Source organism: Gekko japonicus, unplaced genomic scaffold (genome assembly GCF_001447785.1).
Source record: "Gekko japonicus isolate JY-2015 unplaced genomic scaffold, Gekko_japonicus_V1.1 scaffold1323, whole genome shotgun sequence".
Lineage (NCBI taxonomy): Eukaryota > Metazoa > Chordata > Lepidosauria > Squamata > Gekkonidae > Gekko > Gekko japonicus.
The window spans coordinates 476,382-491,230 of NW_015165279.1; the positions used below are offsets into that span (position 1 = coordinate 476,382).

At 43.6% G+C, this 14,849-nt stretch overlaps 1 protein-coding gene across 1 annotated transcript in view; it reads right to left on the reverse strand.

The window, feature by feature from the left end:
- The window catches only part of SLC1A2 (solute carrier family 1 (glial high affinity glutamate transporter), member 2), a 59,861-nt gene extending 45,244 nt beyond the window's left edge, over positions 1-14,617 (reverse strand). The window contains exons 1-3 of the mRNA XM_015410295.1: positions 14,482-14,617; positions 8,436-8,588; positions 6,047-6,297 (exon numbers count right to left, since the gene is read on the reverse strand). Coding sequence (XP_015265781.1) covers positions 6,047-6,297; positions 8,436-8,588; positions 14,482-14,611 — 534 coding nt within the window. The 5' untranslated portion in view covers positions 14,612-14,617. The remainder of the gene's footprint in view (positions 1-6,046; positions 6,298-8,435; positions 8,589-14,481) is intronic.
- Positions 14,618-14,849: the final 232 nt, after the last annotated feature.

A 14,849-nucleotide genomic window follows, 5' to 3' on the forward strand; every position in this document is an offset into this window, starting at 1 on the left:
ACTTATATTCCACCCTCCCCACAAGTGGCCTCAGGGTGGATCACAGCAACAGTTTTGCAATCATTCAAAACAGTCATAATAATTAATTAGTTAAAGCAATTTATTTATTTATTTGACTTATATTCCACCCTCCCCACAAGTGGCCTCAGGGTGGATCACAGCAACAATTTTGCAATCATTCAAAACAGTCATAATAATTAATTAGTTAAAGCAATTAAACAAAAGCACAGTAATTTAAAACAGGTAGCACTATAAATACAGAAGTGTAACCGTCTCAAATGACTGGAACAGCTAGGCTGTAGCCCAGAACTGTTCATCTTCTTGGTCTGGACCATATAAAGATGGGGAGCTTCAGCAAGGGAGGCTGAATAGTTGAGCACCCATTGCCTTACCCAAAGGCCTGGCAGAACAGCTCCATTTTACAGGCCCTGCATTTTACAGGCCTTGATTGGTAGCCAGTGCAATTGACGTAGCACTGGCTGAATGTGTGCCCACACCAACGTTGCAGTTAGCAAGTGCGCTGCTGCATTTTGCACTAGCTGGACTTCCCAGATCAGCCTCAGGGGTAAGTTTGCATAAAGTGAGTTACAGTAATCAAGCTTGGAAGGGACCATTGCATGGGTCATGGTAGCCAAGTCCTGGGGGAAGAGATAGGAGCTAGCTGCCTGATCTGCCCACAATAAGCAAGTTACTAGAGAGCTGCGACCTCAAAAAGAATAACAGTTACAAATCAGATTTCTTGTTTGATTCATTCTGAAGAAGAAGGAGGAGGAGGAGGAGACTGGATTTATATCACACCCTTCACTTGGAGTCTCAGGCCCAATCTGCATTTGCTATGTAAAGCTGTTCTGTGCTGCTGTGGCACCAGCTTCCCATTTGGCTTAGTATAAAGCTCTTATCTGCCTGCATCAGGATGCAAGTTGTTTAGGGAGAGCATGCGCGAGAGGGGGGAAGAGCAGCCTCCCAAGGGCACCGGCAGGGCACTGCACTGCAGGGAGAAAATGGCACCTGCGACCTCCCTCCCCAGAAAGTAAAAGGGGATGACCTGGCAGAGGGGGAGGCAGAGGGGGGGCAGGAAAGACGGAATGAGCTGGGTAAAAAACACAACCACCCAGGAGTTGCCAGGCAGTGTGTTCTGGAGACTGCCCTAGGAAATAACAAATGGTTCAGGGGTGGGTGTGCTTCCAACTTTCCCCCCCCCCCCCAATATGATTGCAGAAAAATGTTCCCTGGCTGCTTTTAAATGCAGAAGACTGGATTTTCAGCTAACTTGTTTCCTTTGTGACAATTTCCGAATCTCCTTAGAAAAGATGGGGGGGGGAGAATTCAGCTCCGTTGTCTGCTTTTTTCTCACAGTGGCTCGACGGTGGGGAGGAGCAGTTGTACCACATTAAAACTACATTCAGATAAGGCGGTGAGACGCCATAGTGACATTGGAGTCACTACCAAATGGCAATAAAATGATGCAGACAGCTGATGCTGAGATGAAACAATAGGAGAGTGGATGCGGCATCAAATGTAGACAGAAATTTGTGAGACGATGTGAGTTCATTTGCACAACGGTGGGAAATACGAATGAAGATTGTACCCTTGACTTCCCTCGGCTCCAGTCAATGCCTTAGATAATACCTTATACATTCTATGTGATGCCATTTAGAAATGTTTAAGAAATGTCATAGATTTAAGAAGTGTCACAGATGCAACGAACATAAAATTGAGCAAACTTAAGAGGACGGCGGAAAACAGGAGGGCCTGGCGAGATCTTGTCCACGGGGTCGCAAAGAGTCGGACTCGACTGTGCGACTGAACAACAACAACAAGAAGAAATGTTCTGGCAATTGATCTTTTAAAATTCATTAACAAAAATAGGTCATATTAACTCCCCAAAAATATAGGTTCAGGTGGAAAAAAGAACTCATGCCCATCACTTGAAGAATGCAGGAGGAAGCATATGCATGTGGATACATTTTATACATTCCTTAAAAATCATGTTCATATACTTTTCTTATAAAGTATGACTACACCCTGAAGTGCTTATCCACTGAGTAACTGTGGAATAAACAAGATGGAATTTTCCTCTCCTCCCTGCCTCTGATCCAATGATGTTCTTTAGTCTTAACTGAGAGGATACACCCATCAAAGTCGATTCCACCTTCTGGCTGCTATTCTTTTCACTGTTCTTGGATCTTATCTTTTAGACAGCCAGCTGATTTGCATTTTGCAAATGGTGACTGATAACATTCCTCATATACACGCTGAAGACTGGGCTGAAGGAAATCAACAACATAATATTTCAGGTTTATTTTTTTTAAGTTTTTTGAAAAGTAATATACTTTTTGCCAACCCATGGGCATGGAATTCACTAATAATTTTAAGGGTTCAACAATAAATGTCCATATGGGAATAAAGGCATGATGCAACCATAGTTAAGCCTCACTGATTTCAATTAGAACCAAGCTGAGTTTTTCTGAGTTCAGATTTCCATGTTCAGTGAAATTGTTGCCACTGAAACAAAACAAACCGGATAAAAATTGAGTATTTCTCTACTTTTCATTTACATTGTAGACTCTGATAGAGAGCTATGGAAAGGTCTCCAAAGGATGGTTTTTTTAAAACTCCAGGGAAAAAGATAAAATTTTGTACTGACAATCAAAAGTACACTACAAAGCTGAGGTTCTTTTCAATGATAATCAATGCAAACACGAAATTAGAAAGAATATTTCATCTCAGTTCCAATTACAAATACACACACACACACACTTGGCCTCTTGGGCTTAATGTGCACAGGATCAAAGCATTAGCTATTGGGGGAGGGGACATTTAAAATATAAACTTGGCCTTTTGGGCCAAACATATTATAATGTTCAGCATGACTATGCCCTACTTACTAATGATTCCTCCCCCCACACCAATACAAGTAAAAGTGGAGAAGTTCAATGGCTGCCTGTCACCTGCTTGTTTTATTGGAGCTGCCCATATGGAATGTACACTCTCTTACTCAAACTGTATGAATACTGTCTTGTCAAAGTTACTTTTAAAATCACATCAATTTCAGTAGGAAATTACTCTGCTAACGTCTCCTCCCCCAGTGCCTAATGCTTTGATCCTAAGAACATTTTCTTGGTAAAACTGAGTGACATCTTGTATTTTGTCTTTTGGTATGGGCATTTGTATAGGATCCTGCCCTCAAGCCTGTCCAGGTATGAGAGGGAATCCTATACTTTTTCAATACACTTAACAACAACCCAGAGAGGTAGGCTACCCTCTCTGGATTCAGAACAATATGCCACCAGAATCCCTTTCTAACTAATCCCGGCTTTTCCCCAAGGGAGGGATTCCAAACCTTTAGGTTAGCCTCTGGGACAGAACACACTAGCACCTCCTCAGAGATGCACTTAATGCTCAATGGTAGCGTGTGGCCAGGTAGGCACAGGAAATAGGCTTGGAATCCCAGTTACAACATCAAAGACAAGTTAGAAACAAGAATACAAGATCGGGGCTCTGCGGGACCTAGCACAGTTCCGCAGAGCCTGCAAGATGGAGCTCTTCCGCCAGGCTTTTGAATAGGAGCCGCCGCCACCACCAGTATACCACCAACGCATCAGTATACCATGAACGCCCTGGAATTCCTGGAACCCCTGGAATTTCCGGTATATGGACAGCTGGATATGGGCATGGATCATCAAAGCCCTAAAAATTCTTTGCATCATGGGCGAGAATGGGACGTTCAGAGGACTGCCATCCTGTTTTTAGATACTCTTGTTTTTAGACAGGCTATAAATTGTGATGTACTTTTAATATTTTGTACTGTTTTTATTGTTTTATTAGCTACATGCCTGTTAGCCGCCCTGAGCCTCCAGGGAGGGTGGGATAAAAATGTAATAAATAAATAAATAAATACTATTTTATTCAGTTCAGAGCTTAGCACAGGCTAAGAGATTACAAAATAAGAAACCTAAGGCAGTTTGCCTTACTCTTCCAGAGAGCACATGTCCAGGTGCAATAAACAGGCAACAACAGGGGACCAAGAAGCAAGAGCAGAACAAGAGCAAGGGACAGAGAGAGTCTCTCTCATTGGGTCTGAACAGATATAGTCCAATTTCAGTCACAATTAGCCTCTTGCCAGTAGCCAACTGTGAGTGAGTATGGGATGTGGCCAATTGCTAGTTGCCATGGTTGCAACACAGGAATAACTAGGAGTTTGGAGGCCACACCTGCAGGCATATGACCCCAAATTCCGACTACTTCATTGTGTACATGAGGTCTCGCATGGCAAGCGCCACCAGGTCTGGCTTTTGGCATGAACGTGTGAAAGAATGTGGGTTTATGGCATGCTATTGAGGCCATCTGGCCTCAGCATTTGGCTTGTAAGAGGAAACAAGGTACAGCGTTATCAGCAAGACATCCCAGGGGAAGGCAGGGGCTTTTAGAAATCAATATTTCTATACAGCATTGAACTGCTGTTAACTGGGAGGCAGGAAGTAGTCAAGCATCCCTCTATCATACCTGGTTCCAGTTTCATCCAAGAAAACCCTCCAAGGATCATTGCTATTTAATATCATCTGTATTTTTCCCCACTAGGGAGAAGAAAAAGAGGAGGAGATTGGATTTATACCCCGCCCTTCACTACCCAAAAGAGTCTCAGAGCGGCTTACAAACTCCTTTCCCTTCCCCTCCCCACAACAGACACCCTGTGAGGTAGGTGGGACTGAGAGAGGTCTGACAGAAACTGCTCTTTTTCAAGAACAGCTCTTATCAGAACTATGGCTTGCCCAAGGTCATCCAGCAGGTGCAAGTGGAGAGAGCCATTTTAGAAGTCAATAATATCTTAAAGAGTGATATAAAATGTAATTTTAAAACTATAAAATAATCAGCCATTCACCAAATATGATGGACATAGAAACGTAAATAACGTAAATAAATTTACAACACCTGACACTTTGTTCCCAATATTTTTCAAATTGCATCTTTATATCCAATTACCATTCATAAAAGAAGAGTAAGCCAAATTTTGTTTTCAAACTTCTGTTAATGTGTGTAGGATTAAAGGGTTTGCCACCTCAGGGATACTGGTAATTTATATTAATTTAGTTTAAAAATACATCTTTATAATTCCTAGTGAAGTTGGATCTTACTGGACACAAAAACATATTCAGCAAAGTAGAAAAGTCAAACAGTAGTAGCAAAGCTATTTAGCACTGTGATTGGCAATCTGATTATCAATCAGATTTAAGATGGACAACAGGTGGTACGTCTTTACTCAACAAGTAATTAAATTGTAGAGTTCACTGCAAGTGGATGGAGTGATAGCCACTAGCTTAGACACCTTTAGAAGGGGATTGGCATTCTCATGGAGAATAGGACCATCAATGCCTACTTTCAAATACCAGTGCTAAAAGGCAACATCAGGTGAGAAGCAGAGCAACTGGTTGGCTACTTTGTAATAGGTAAAGGTAAAGGTTCCCTTGCTCGAAAGCCAGTCGAATCCGACTATAGGGTTGCGGTGCTCATCTCCGTTTCAAAGCCGAAGAGCCAGCGCTGTCCGAAGACGTTTCCGTGGTCATGTGGCCGGCATGACTAAACACCAAGTCGCACGGAACGCTGTTACCTTCCCACCGAAGTGGTACCTATTTATCTCCCTACTATTTCTTGCTTTCGAACTGCTAGGTTGGCAGGAGCTGGAACTAGAGACAGGAGCTCACCCCGTCTTGCGGCACCCGGGTCTTGAACCGCTGAACTACTGACCTTCCACAGCCTGCAGTTCAGCGTCTTAACCACTTGAGCCACCGCAGCTCCAGTACTGTATTACTTTGTATTACTTTGTAATACAGGTTGCTAATTTAGATGGATCACTGGTCTGATCCAGCAGAGCTCTTATGTTTTTATTATTTTCTTTTTAAAAAACACAAAACATAAACTATGGCATCACCTATCAGCTTTGATAAGCTCAATTTACAAATCCAGTCTAAAATTTTATTTTACTTCTATTGTCAAACTCAAGATGTTAGTGGAAGATGGAACATAAAGCAAGAAAACTGTCATGTACCTGCTGGAAGCATGCTTGGACAAGGTTTTCAGGGAACAAATTTCGGATGAGATCCAAGAAAGCATCCAGACTGGACACTTCATCATTCTTCTTTCCTTCTCCCAGCTGCTTCTTGAGTTTGGGGTTGCCCGGATGAATGGCTAAGACCAGAATGACCCCCAATACAGCCGCAATTATAGTAGTAGACATATAGTAGACCATGGCTCTTGTACCTAGTCGGCCACTAGCTTTAGCATCCAAGCCAGAGAGACCTGAATTGTGAAAAATGCATTGAGAGAAGTTACTATGCAAATGATTATCTTGAGGGACTAGCAGAACCTGTCCAATGTAGTTATGATGATTAGTATTCACAGAATAAATAAAAATCCTTCCCTTCCCATTGTTGCTGGGTATGATGTTTTTGTTATTAGGTCTAAGCTTTTGAACTCTGTAATTGTTTACATTTAGTCTTTTCTGTACAGTACCATAGGTTTCACACAGAAACATGATTATCATTTTTTTAAAAATATATATTTTTGCTGCTTTCCCATGACAAAGTTGGTATAAGAATCTTTAATATAGAATTCTCAGAATCCTTACTGAATGGTCATCCCCAAGATTCTTCATAGGAAGCAATGACAGTCAAACACATTTAGTGTCCATGGGCCACATGCAAGGTCCTTTTCCTCTACACAGCTACTTTGGTGGGCTGGATTTGTCCTTTGGGCCTTTCACTGCTTACTCTGCTGCACCACATAATCAAGCGGCAACATGTCTTGGTAAATTTTTAAAATATGGAACCAGAGATACTGGCTTGCAGTCTAGCTTCATAAAACTTTCACAAGGATGACAGATGCTACATCATATTAGAGCAGACACATATTTTTTCAGATGTGGAAAATGTTGTAGAAATGTTACATGCTGCAGAGTAAAGCACGCAATCTCTACAAACAATACTTGTCATATCTGTGGTTTCCTATTAACCATTCACAAGACCAACACAATACAATGCAAATCCATGCAAAAATAAACTGTGTGGATTCCAACAAGAAATATTTTACTAATTCAACCAATTTCTTAAAGGAAGGAAGCACAAATAGTAGTCTTCTGAATTGCTCTACCCATGGTAAAAGGCCCGAGGTAAAAGGAAGTGCTTTTTCACCCGAAGAGTGATTAACACATGGAATTCACTGCCACAGGCGGTGGTGGCAGCTACAAGCATGGACAACTTCAAGAGGGAATTAGATAAACATATGGCGCAGAGGTCCATCAGTGGCTATTAGCCACAAGGTATAGATAGGAACTCTTAGGCTGGGGCAGGTGATGCACTGTATTCTTGGTGCTTGGGGGGGGGGAGGGCAACAGTGGGAGGTCTTCTAGTGTCCTGGCCCCACTGCTGGACCTCCTGATGGCACCTGGTATTTTTGGCCACTGTGTGACAGAGTGTTGGACTAGATGGGCCATTGGCCTGATCCATCATTGGCTTCTCTTATGTTCTTATGTGGTCCATGCCATGACACATTCAATTTTTGTGGAAACTGTTAAATGGCATCTCAGTTCTGTTCCACCAGTGGCATCCCCACTGAATTGTAAAAGGATAGCAATGTCTGTCTTTTGCAGTAAGACAAAGAATTTTTGTTAACTTAAAATATTTTTATGGTAAATAATATTAACATGCAAGATTGAGTTTGTCTGTTATCAGATATATTACACCACTCAGAATCCCACAATTTAAGAGACAAGGAGCCTTAGGAAAAGGTAAAATCTAAAGCAATGACTGAAATTCTTTAATTCTGAATGTAGAATAGTAATCATTGTCAGTCTATGGAAGTGAATAGTGAGAGTATGGGTGATTTCCCACAAACACTGCTCCGCACTCACTCTTCTCTTTGGCCCGATGGTACGTGTCAATTTCACATAAGCTGCTGCGCAGCTGCATTTTGCCTCGCAGCTTCATGCTATTTTCTCCGCGTCTACTCAATCCTGTTTTTTGAGGACTGAGTAGACGCGGGGAAAATCGCACGAACCTGTGGGGCAAAATGTGGGCACGCAGCAGCTTGTGTGAAATTGACACGTACCATCGGGGCAAAAGGGAGGAGTGAGTGCGGAGCAGCACTTGTGGGAAATCACCCGAAGTCTCAGTGCTTAGAATGAATGGGCCAGAACTTAGAAGATCTACATTCAGATTCCCACATAGATATGAAGCTCACTGGGTGAGCTTGGGTCAGTCATTCTCTCTTAGTCTAATACATGCAACAGATAGACACAGTAATGAATAAACGCACCACAAGGATAATGCTGGTATAGGAGATTTTAAAAACAGATTACTACATTTTTAAAGAGTTACCAACTCCACAATTCTTCTTTCTTACAAATGACTAGCCTTCTAATTCTTTATGATAGATCTCACCTGTGATTAAACTTGAAATAATTAATGGGAGAATCAACATTTTTAGCATTCGCATAAGGATGTCTCCTGGGAAGGCTATCAACATGACAATGTCGGGGTTAATAGGTGTTGCCATTCGAAGGAGAGCCCCACATACGGCACCCAGGATGACACCTGAAGGAACAAAAACAAGATGAGATAAAAAAAGAGGAGATAGAAGAAAGCATTTATTTGCTATCTAAAAGAAGAATCGCACAGACCAGAAGTAATTGTGATAAACTGGAGGTAGGTGATGTTCTCAAGGAGGCAGGAGTTGGTTCCTTATTCACAGTTCCTTATTCATTCCTTATTCGTGAATTCATGCAGAAACACTGGACCACCACATATCATATACTCCCAGGTTCACAGGACTCTCCCCTTCAAGAAGATATATCCTGCTTCCTGGTCCAAAGTGCGGTTCGTATGCCAGCTGCTCTAAAGTGGGGTTCCCCTAGGACAATTACACAGGCAGACACTGGGGCCGGGCTGCACGCCCCCAAAATCTTTGGACCACCTGAAATGACACATCCTTATGTTCTGGAGACTGTCCTCTGCAAGGTGACATACAGTGATGCCCGGTCCAAACACTGGTTTGGATGCCACGAGCTTCTATTTGGAGTGCTTCCTTCGAGGCCTGTATTTCAAAGGAGATTTGAATAAGGAAGTGCCCTTTGCACCCAAAATAAGGTTTGGACCCCCACACTTCATACACCCCCATCTTCAGCAGACTTTCCCCTTCAAGAGGACATATGTTGTGTCCTGGTCCAAAGTGCGGGCCTTGTGCCAGCCGCTCCAAAGTGCGGTGCCCCCAGGACAATCACACAGGCAGACACTGGGGCCAGGCTGCACTCCAAGATAATCTTCCCCTTATGACACATCTCCACGCTCAGGAGTCTGTGCCCTGCAAGATGACATACAGTGATGCCTGGTCCAAACACTGGTTCTGATGCCAAGAGCTTCTATTCTGAGTGCTCTCCCCCAGGCCTGTAGGAGATGGCAAATGTTGATCACATATATTTATTTTTAATTTTATCGTTTGTTTACATACAGTTGGAAGAATTATCTATAGAAGACTGTAATATATGATGCATCTATCTGCCGTCTCCTAAACTGCTTTTCTGCTCTGTAGAGAAATGGTTCTGTTTGAAATCTCGGGATGAAGACTTATAAACATTGTAAAGCAGAGGGAAGTGGCTGGGATGCACATTCTCTGCATTCTTTTTAGGGAAGGAAATCTGATTTAAATGTTTTATTATACTGTTTTATTCATTTATTAAAACATTTGTATGCTGCACTTCCCTGAATGAACAGCCATTTGTGGGGGTCATGTTTTGGTGGCCATTTTCAAATCATTTTCACAGAAGAATGTCAATCACTCAGAGAAAGTGAACAGCAATAGGCTGAAATTGATCATTTTGTGACCTACCACTTCAGAAAAATGACAGTGACAGTTTCACCTGGAACTAGAGATAAATGCAACAGTAAGAATGGCAGTGCATTTATGCTTCAGTACTTTTCTGGCATCTAAGTATGTAGAACTGCTGAAGGGATGCCCAGTTGAGTGGTTCCAGAGACATTGGGGAAGGAGAAATACATTCCCGGTGAGGATCTCACAAAACAACAAGAAAACATGTCACAACAAAATAGAATTCTGGTCACTTATGCAATGACTCATCCATTGCTGGGCCAAATTTTCAGTGGGAATGAGTATGAAAATATTGCCAAATATATGAGCTATACAGGCAAGGGAATGACAGGAAGAGGGGAGGGAGGCTATAGAGATAATGGCAAGGGGCCAAGGAAGAAGGAAGAAATCAAGGTGGGATGTCAGAGACTGAAGGGAGGGCAGTTCTTTAACTACTGAGGTAGTGATTTTAAAAGTAAAGAAATCTGATTCACACTGCCCTGTCTGTCTGTACATGAGAATCTTCGTGCAAAAGCATGCAGAAGAGCTGGTGGATCTTTTCCTTCACCAAGTAACCTGCTGTTCATTCCCTGTAAGCACCCGCGCTGCTGGTCCAGAACACAATAGCACGAGTACTTACAGGTACTCCAAGGATAGCACACATCCAACTGGGGCTTGGTCAGCTGCACTGGCTCCAGGCTGGGTACTGGATCTGCTTCAAGGTTTTGGTTTTGACCTTCAAGGCCCCAAAAGGTCTGGGACCAACATACCTGCGGGACCACCTCTCCTGGTATGTACCCCGAAGAGCTGTGTGCTTGGAAGATCAGAATTTGCTGGTGATCCCTGGCCCAAAATAAATCCGGTTGTCTTCAACCAGAGCCAGGGATTTTCAGCCCTGGCTCCTGCCTGGTAGAGCTCTCTGCCTGGTGACATCCATGCCCTGTGGGACCTAATACACTTCTGCAGGGTGTGTACAACAGAGATGTTCCGCCAGGCCTATGGTTGAGGACAGCAATGGCCTCCATCATACTTCGCCCATAATCCACCCCCCCCCCAAACAGGGGCTCCACGCTATGACATGATTGAGGTTTATAAGATTATGCATGGGAAAGAGCAAGTAGAGATAGAGGTACTTTTCTCCCTTTCTCACAATACAAGAACTCGTGGGCACTCCATGGAATTGCTGAGCGGTCGGGTTAGAATGGATAAAAGGAAGTATGTCTTCACCCAAAGAGTGATTCACACATGGAATTCACTGCCACAGGAGGTGGTGGTGGCTACAAGCATGGACAGCTTCAAAAGGGAATTAGATAAGCATATGGAGCTGTGGTGGCTCAAGTGGTTAAGACGCTGAACTGCAGGCTGTGGAAGGTCAGTAGTTCAGCAGTTCGAGACCCGGGTGCTGCATGACGGAGTGAGCTCCCGTCTCTAGTTCCAGCTCCTGCCAACCTAGCAGTTCAAAAGCAAGAAATTGCAAGTAGATAAATAGGTACCACTTCGGTGGGAAGGTAACAGCGTTCCATGCGCCTCGTTGTTTAGTCATGCCGGCCACATGACCACGGGAACATCTTCGGACAGCGCTGGCTCTTCGGCTTTGAAAGGGAGATGAGCACCGCAACCCTAGAGTCGGATTCGACTGGCTTTCGAGCAAGGGAACCTTTACCTTTTTTTATGGAGCAGAAGTCCATCAGTGTCTATTAGCCACAAGGTATAGATAGCGGCTGGGGCAAGTGATGCTCTGTCTTCTTGGTGCTTGGGGGGGGGGGTCAACAGTGGGAGGGCTTCTAATGTCCTGGCCCCACTGGTGGACCTCCTGATGGCACCTGGTATTTCTGGCCACTGTGTGACACAGAGTGTTGGACTGGATGGGCCTTTGGCCTGATCCAACATTGGCGTCTCTTATGTTCTTATGTCCAGGTTACAGAGATCAGTTTCCCCTTAAGAAAATGGCTGCTTTTGGAAGGTGGACTCTATGGCATTAGGTCTCTCCCTTTCCCAAACCCTACCTTCCCCAGGCTCCACCCCTAACATCTCCAGGAATTTCCCAACTCATAAATTTACACAGAGGAAGTCTGTAATTGCAAAAGAAAGAAAAGTTTATTTGCAATCACAAAGGAGAGCCCCAACCATCCTTAGATGGAAGGGGGTCATGATCTGAAAGGAGGGGTTTGAAACTTTTTCCCCAATGGAGTTTCACTGATTCAAAACACTCTCCCCCGTGCCATTATTGGTCTTAGGAGAGAAAAAGATAGGCCCTCTCTTCTGGGGCTATAACACTAGGAGGACGATATCAGGTTCAGTTGTCAATACTGTGCAAGGGGAAGAATTAAATCCCATTTCCCAGTCTGAACTGGGATCTCACATGGATACTACATCTGACTCAGACTGAACTCAGGCCTATAAGGCCTTAATGAGATATTTCTTGGTAAGGAGATATTTTTAACCTTGAGATACATATATGAAAAAAAATGAAAAGACATGTATCTAAAAAGAATATGCCTGTTCTGAAAGCTCACCATTCAAAACAAACGGATTCGTGCATCTGTGTTGTCACTGCTTCTCCTTCACAAGTTTAAAATGCAGTACCTTCTGCGAAGAGGCACAACTCAATCACACTGACACTATCATTAAAATAATGTGAAAGCACTCCAAATAGAAGCTTGTGGCATCCAAACCTCTGCGAAGAGGCACAACTCAAACACACTGACACTATCATTAAAATAATGTGTTGATTTTCAAGGTACTATCAAACTGAAATAAGTAACCTTTAAAAAAACGTTTCATTTTCCTGGGAAAGGTTCTAAGACATCTTCTACCAGAGCCAAAAGCCCAAAATACCTCCACACTTTCAAAAATCTCTGTTGGGATAGAATTAGGGCAATCTGTACAAATGGTCCAGCTGTCCATTCAAGCTTGGGTGAATAAAGACAGGCTCTTTGAAAGCCAAGCATTTGGCTGTTAAGCTTACAGTACCGCTTGTAAGCTTGGATACGAAGCCAGTGAACCACACTAAAATGTCAAACTGCTCCATATTTGGGAGCTGTTATACCCAGAAGGCAGCTGAGAAAACTAGATCACTGTATCATTGGCCTAGTCTTTGGTGCACAGTGAAGGAAAAAGCTAAGTAGCAGCAGCTTGTAAGGAAGGTCTGAGGCACAGGTCTTTCAGGAGACAGAAGAAAGAGAACCAAGTACACATTTCTTGATTGAAAGAGAGGATTAGGATCGCCAGGTCCCCTCGGCTTGCTGGTGTGGGGGGGATTTGGGTGGCATTCCAGGGGTGGGGTGGGGGCAAATATATACACTGTATTGACTTGAACTTTATTGGATCAGGTTTATTTTCAGCTGATGGAAGACATTGCGGCTACTCAACTTGTTGAACTTACAGATGGACACAGATAGAAAAACAGAAATCAGTAATGATGCTATTTGTCCAGGGGGCTTGGGTATTAATAGGGTTGCCAGCCTCCAGTTGGTGGCTAGTGATCTCCTGGGATTATGACTGATCTCCTGGTGACAGAGATCAGTTCACCTGGAGAAAATGGCTACTTTGGCAGGAGGCATTATACCTCACTCATCATACCTAACTTTGGATTCTATGGTATTATACCTCACAGAAGTCTCTCCCCTCTCCAAACTCCAAACCCCAACCTCCTCAGGCCACACTCCCGTTGTCCTCCCTGGCTTGCAACAGTGCCACACCTCCCAACACAGATGGATTGGGAAGTGGAAAGGGCCCGTCTCCCTGGCCCACCCACAGCCCCAACCCCTAACAGAGGGAGGAGGGGGAAAGGAAGAGGGTCCTTCCCCACAGAGGGAGTGTTAAATACTGAGTTCCGTGGATGGTCTAACCCCAAGCCTAGTAATCAGCTCTGCTTTATTAGTGATTCAGCAAGAACAAGACAAAGACCCAGGGCAACAGCCCTGTTTAAACAGCATGCAAACTCGACCCACATCCCAAACAACTACCAATGATAGGCTATTCTCAGAACCATTAATTCCTCATTGGCCACCTCCAGAGTCTTGGTGGCCTATTGTTCTAGAACTCCAAGCTCACTCAGTCTCTGGTGGAAACAGTCCTGGAATGTTCCAGTCCCAATACAGCGAGGGAAGGAGCAAACTTGCTGTGAGCTGCCCACTAAGGCCAGTGGTGCCACTGCAGGCTGGCAAGATGGTGAAAGAGCTGGTTTCAGTGCCCCTCCACCTCTGACACCCCTAGGCAATCACCTAGGTGCACCTAATGGACAGGCCAGCTTCGACAGTTCCTTGCAGTTTCACCAGAATATGATCCCACAGTAGCTACATTTTCTGAGGTGCCTTTGAAAAGGGGAATTTTGGCTTTACTATACTTTTAGAATTCTTTGAACATTCAGCAAGATAAAAAACCTGCATCACTGAAGGCTGGTGGATTTAATAATCAGTTATAAAATAGTTTATACAATTTAGCAGTTAGTAAAGTCCTGCATGCCAAAAATGGCATGTGTAAAAGAAGTATAAAATGGCATTCTAGAACAGTAAGACTTGAATTTTTAAGAAAACAAGGAGAGGAATCAAGCAGGATTACTTGAACATTAAAGAGCCACAAAAGAACCGAATATCTACATGTTCATGCATCCCAACTTACCAAATACAGTAAGTGAAAGGAGCAGATTTTTTCGGAGTGAACAGCAGAACCGCATACACAGATGTTTTCGACGAGGTTCCACTGAGCTCAGATGGCTTTCATGCATCCGCACTTCTACCTGCTTTGGCATGTTGTTAGCACTGGAGGGGGAAAAAAGAAATACTCAACTACTGTAAATTGGGAGAGTGCAAATCCTCAAAAAGGAGAAACTGATTTGCTACCGTGTTGTACAAGAGGGGATCTTAATAATACTAGAAATATGTCAAAGTAAAGGTAGTAGGGTTGCCAGTCCCCAGTTGGGGGTGGGGGATCCCCTGGTTAGTAGCCCCTCTCCCCACTTCAGGGCTATCAGAAAATGGGGGGAAAGG